General features: G+C 41.8%; 1 protein-coding gene across 1 annotated transcript; it reads right to left on the bottom strand.

Moving 5' to 3' along the window:
- Positions 1-538: 538 nt before the first annotated feature.
- On the bottom strand, positions 539-2,584 carry LOC117513401. Its single transcript, XM_034173586.1, has 3 exons — positions 1,938-2,584; positions 1,429-1,745; positions 539-913 (listed from the first exon to the last, which is right to left on the bottom strand). Exons 1-3 carry the CDS (start codon positions 2,582-2,584, stop codon positions 555-557), a joined length of 1,323 nt encoding a protein of 440 aa, XP_034029477.1. The 3' UTR covers positions 539-554.
- Positions 2,585-3,893: the final 1,309 nt, after the last annotated feature.

Here is a 3,893-nt window from a genome sequence, read left to right on the forward strand (position 1 = left end):
GAGAAAAAAAAAGATCACACAATGGAAGCCAAAGTCCACAGCTAGTGAGGTGCATTAAACGTACGAGGTCTGTTAGAAAAGTATAGGACCTTTTTATTTTTTTCAAAAACCATATGGATTTGAATCACGTGTGATTGCATCAGCCAAGCTTGAACCTTCGTGCGCATGCGTGAGTTTTTTCACGCCTGTCGGCTGCGTCATTCGCCTGTGAGCAGGCTTTGTGTGAGCAGTGGTCACACGTGATTCAAATCCATATGGTTTTTGAAAAAAAATAAAAAGATCGGATACTTTACTAACAGACCTCGTATTCCTCTTAATTGCATCATAGTGTGTCTGCTGTTGAGCCCTCACAGCAGCACAGGGCTTTAGAAATGAATTACACATCCTTTATCCTCACCTTTTAGCAACACCTTTGAGAGGGGGTGTGTGTGTGTGTGCTATTGATATGCATCAATGTAATGATGAGTTCCATAGAACCGTTCAGAAACTGGAGACTCAAGAACTGTGTATGAGGGTGTGTGCCTAGCAAAAGCAAGACAGCATACCCAATAAGACTACCAGAATGCTTTGTTGAGCCTCAAAAGAAGCTGATTCTCAAAGTTCTTGTGATCAATACGTGCCCTTTTTGGACGGAAGATCAGTCCCGCTACACTAAACAGTCTCTCACATGCAGCTGAGGCTGGGAGTGCAGTGTTAAGCCTCAAGGAAAGGTTGCAAATAGGTGGAAAAGTCTTAAGTGCTTCCATTGTATCACCTGGGGAGCCAAGGTAAGTCTCCAGCTGTTTGGCCTTTTCTTGGGAACTGGGCTGTTTGATTGAAGAAAAGAAGTCCTCCTCCTCCTCTGAAGAAGGCAAGCTCTCAGCTTGATTGTCCTCAGCTTGGTCCTTCAAGTGACTTTTGATGTAGTCAAGGCCTAATGAATATGGGGAAAAGACAAAAACACTGAAATTACAACAGTGAAAAATTGCATAATGATTAACTGTATATGGGTTACAAACAAATACACCAGCTTGTGTTAGAGCTGAAACAGTTGGCACCCTCCTTGACTGGTTGGCATTTGAGGGAAATTCATACTGGCCATGGAAACCAATAGAATGTATAGTCTACCGTCAATTAGATATCGACTGATACAGTATTTCCCTGAATGCTACCACAGACGACATCTGATGACCTATAACGTGTCCTTTTATCCTTTTATCGCTGCTAAAGGACACTTGTTGTGAAGGGTGCCATGAATGAATGAGGAAAATGACTGTATTTCAGCTGCGTTGGATAATAAAAAAAAAAAGCCTGATTTGGTTATTCAAAAAACTTCAAAATTATGTTCAAAAATAAATAAATAATCTTGAAGGGTGCCAACAGTTTCAGCCATGAATGTACTTCGTAGCAAAAAACCCCACCTGTATTATAATAAAAAGCAGCACTTACCGAGTCTCAGGGTGTAGTCGTCATTTGTCCAGCTGGTCTTGAATTTGGTTACGAGAATTGCAGCAGCGATCAGCTCTGGTTCTGTGAGGACGTGTTCGAAACGCTTCTCAAGGCCTTTTAGTAGAGCATCAATTAAAGGCCTACAGAACTTGGTGGCAAGGCGGAGGTTTTGGAGCTTATTCTTGAGTATTGTGATCGTTGGCACCAACCAGCCCATCTGCACATTCGTATCGCCCTGCAGGACATCCAGGGCCTTCGCCACCAGGGCCATGGTCTTCATGTATTCGGCCAGGAATGCAAGCTCAACAGGTGTGAACCTATTGAATCAACAAAGAAAGAACAGAAAACAACACCTTCAATTAAATAACTAACAAATACTGCAAATCACCTGCACAAGGGGTTAGTAAAAATATACTGTAAATAGAGGAAATGCATTAATATGTATTTTATATCTTTTCAGTTAATATTGATTGAAATAATACAAAAAATAAAAAGTGTCCGGTACATACATGGCTATCTTCAGTGCGCTGCATACAGCTGTGATGGCCCCTTCTCCCTGCTCCCTTGTAATTCTGATGATCCTCTCCACCGCCAAGAACAGGGAATTCCATCTTGTTGCATTTGGCCTCAATAACTGCAGTTTGCAGTTCTTTTCGATGACTTCTGCTGCTGTGGTAGATCTTGCGGTTTTGTTCCAAGGTCCCCAACACTTCGAAAAAGCTGAGCGTGAAACCCGCTTGTAGGCGCTGTTGACATTGGCCTCCTCAACATCAACAGCTGACACCAAATTAAGAAGGTGGCAAGCACAGCGATGGTGTCTGGGTAGTTGGTATTCCAGGCAGTCATCCTCGTCAAGTATCGCTCCAGCCTCGACGAACTCCATGCCCTCACTCTCCTGTTCTTCATCATTCCCATCACCATTGTCATCTTCGGCTTCAGCACTCTCGACACAAGGACCTGGGTTGTTGTTTTCATCAGTTTGCCCATATAGCTTAAAAGCTTTTATGAAGTTGGACCCATTGTCAGTCGTGGTGCGTGTGATTTTGTCTCGGATGTTGAATTCACAGTGAACTTCGTTCAATGCACTGGCAAGGGCAGAGAAGGTGTGTGGCCCATTCAGCTGTTTACAGGCTAGGGCAGCGCACCGTCTGGTCATACTCTGAGGGTCTAACCAATGTGCTGTTACGCCAAGAAATCCACGCCTGTATGCTGTCCAGCAATCCGTTGTAGTGCCAATGAAGTCAATTTCACTCATTGCTGCTTTCAGATTGTTTCTCATTTCAAGAGAGGCTTTCTGAATTTTGTTGACTACAGTGTTGCGGGACATGACATTTACATTGGGCTGGAGATGCTGTATGAGATCTATAAACCCCTGCTGTTCCACTGTATTAGTTGCATGTAGACCTTGCACAATAAAGTTAAGGATTTTTTTATCGACACTGGCCTGGGACACTGGCCTGCTGCCCCATAATCTGGCTTGTTTGGTTGCTGGGCCTTGCTGTGGTGGTGCTCCGTCTGCCTTTCTTTTTGGGGCCGTTGAAGTGAGGACTTTGTATCTCTCCAGATGATTTCTGTGTTTTCTCTGCAAAATATGCAACAAAACATTTAATCATTAGTTCATTAAGAGGGCACTGTTAACATCGTTACAGATTTGTTCAGCCACATTTCCTCTACTTATACAGTAAGTGGCCACTAGAGATGGGTATTGATAAGATTTTATCGATATCGATGCTATTATCGATTCTGCTTATCGAGCCGATTCCTTATTGATTCCCTTATCGATACCTCTTGTGAATTTTGTACTAAAAGTAGGCTTTACAGTTTTTCTATGTATTTCATTGAGTCTTAAAGTAAATAAATATGAAATTGGTCACTGTATCCTTGATCTCTGGACATAAATGAAAATAAACAAAACGGTGTTTCACTTTGAAGTTATTAATTCAGACTAGATTCTATTGTTCTAACTTGACTCAGCAGAGAGCTGTTCAGCGTTTGGAGCTGTGTGAACAGAATGGACGACGATTCTCGTTTCTTTCTCCAAGACAGGAGTCCCAGTTAGTAATTTTAATCCACACAAAAATGAATCACGATTGACATATTCAGGGATGAAGGTGGTGAAAAACAAAAAGCTGAAACCCAAAATTACCCCCCGACACCACCTGCACGAAAATGTTTCAATTCTAGACACTCTGAAATGCAATCTGGGACTATTCCAGACAATAAACTGCAGTGAGTGCAGCATCCATTTAGTGAAGGAAAAAAAAAAACTTAAAAAAAACAAACAAACAAAAAAAAACAAGAAAAACACAACTTTCCTTATTCAAATTCATTCCAGTAGTATTCTGCTCTTACTCGGATGCAGCAGTTTTCTAGTTTGGCAGAAAGTTCTGGAGGAAATCACTGAAAAAATTAACACATTAAAAATATGGTTTGACCGAAACAAACTGTCATTAAATGAGACAGGG

The sequence above is a fragment of the Thalassophryne amazonica genome, chromosome 7 (assembly GCF_902500255.1).
Source record: "Thalassophryne amazonica chromosome 7, fThaAma1.1, whole genome shotgun sequence".
NCBI lineage: Eukaryota > Metazoa > Chordata > Actinopteri > Batrachoidiformes > Batrachoididae > Thalassophryne > Thalassophryne amazonica.

Bases quoted from the DNA above. Each gene is read 5' to 3' on its own strand.
- LOC117513401 (XM_034173586.1), bottom strand. From the start codon at position 2,584: ATGACCAGACGGTGCGCTGCCCTAGCCTGTAAACAGCTGAATGGGCCA. The intron at 1,746-1,937 runs GTATGTACCGGA...TTGATTCAATAG, and splicing joins AGCGCACTGAAGATAGCCAT to GTTCACACCTGTTGAGCTTG. The intron at 914-1,428 runs GTAAGTGCTGCT...CATATTCATTAG, and splicing joins CGACTACACCCTGAGACTCG to GCCTTGACTACATCAAAAGT.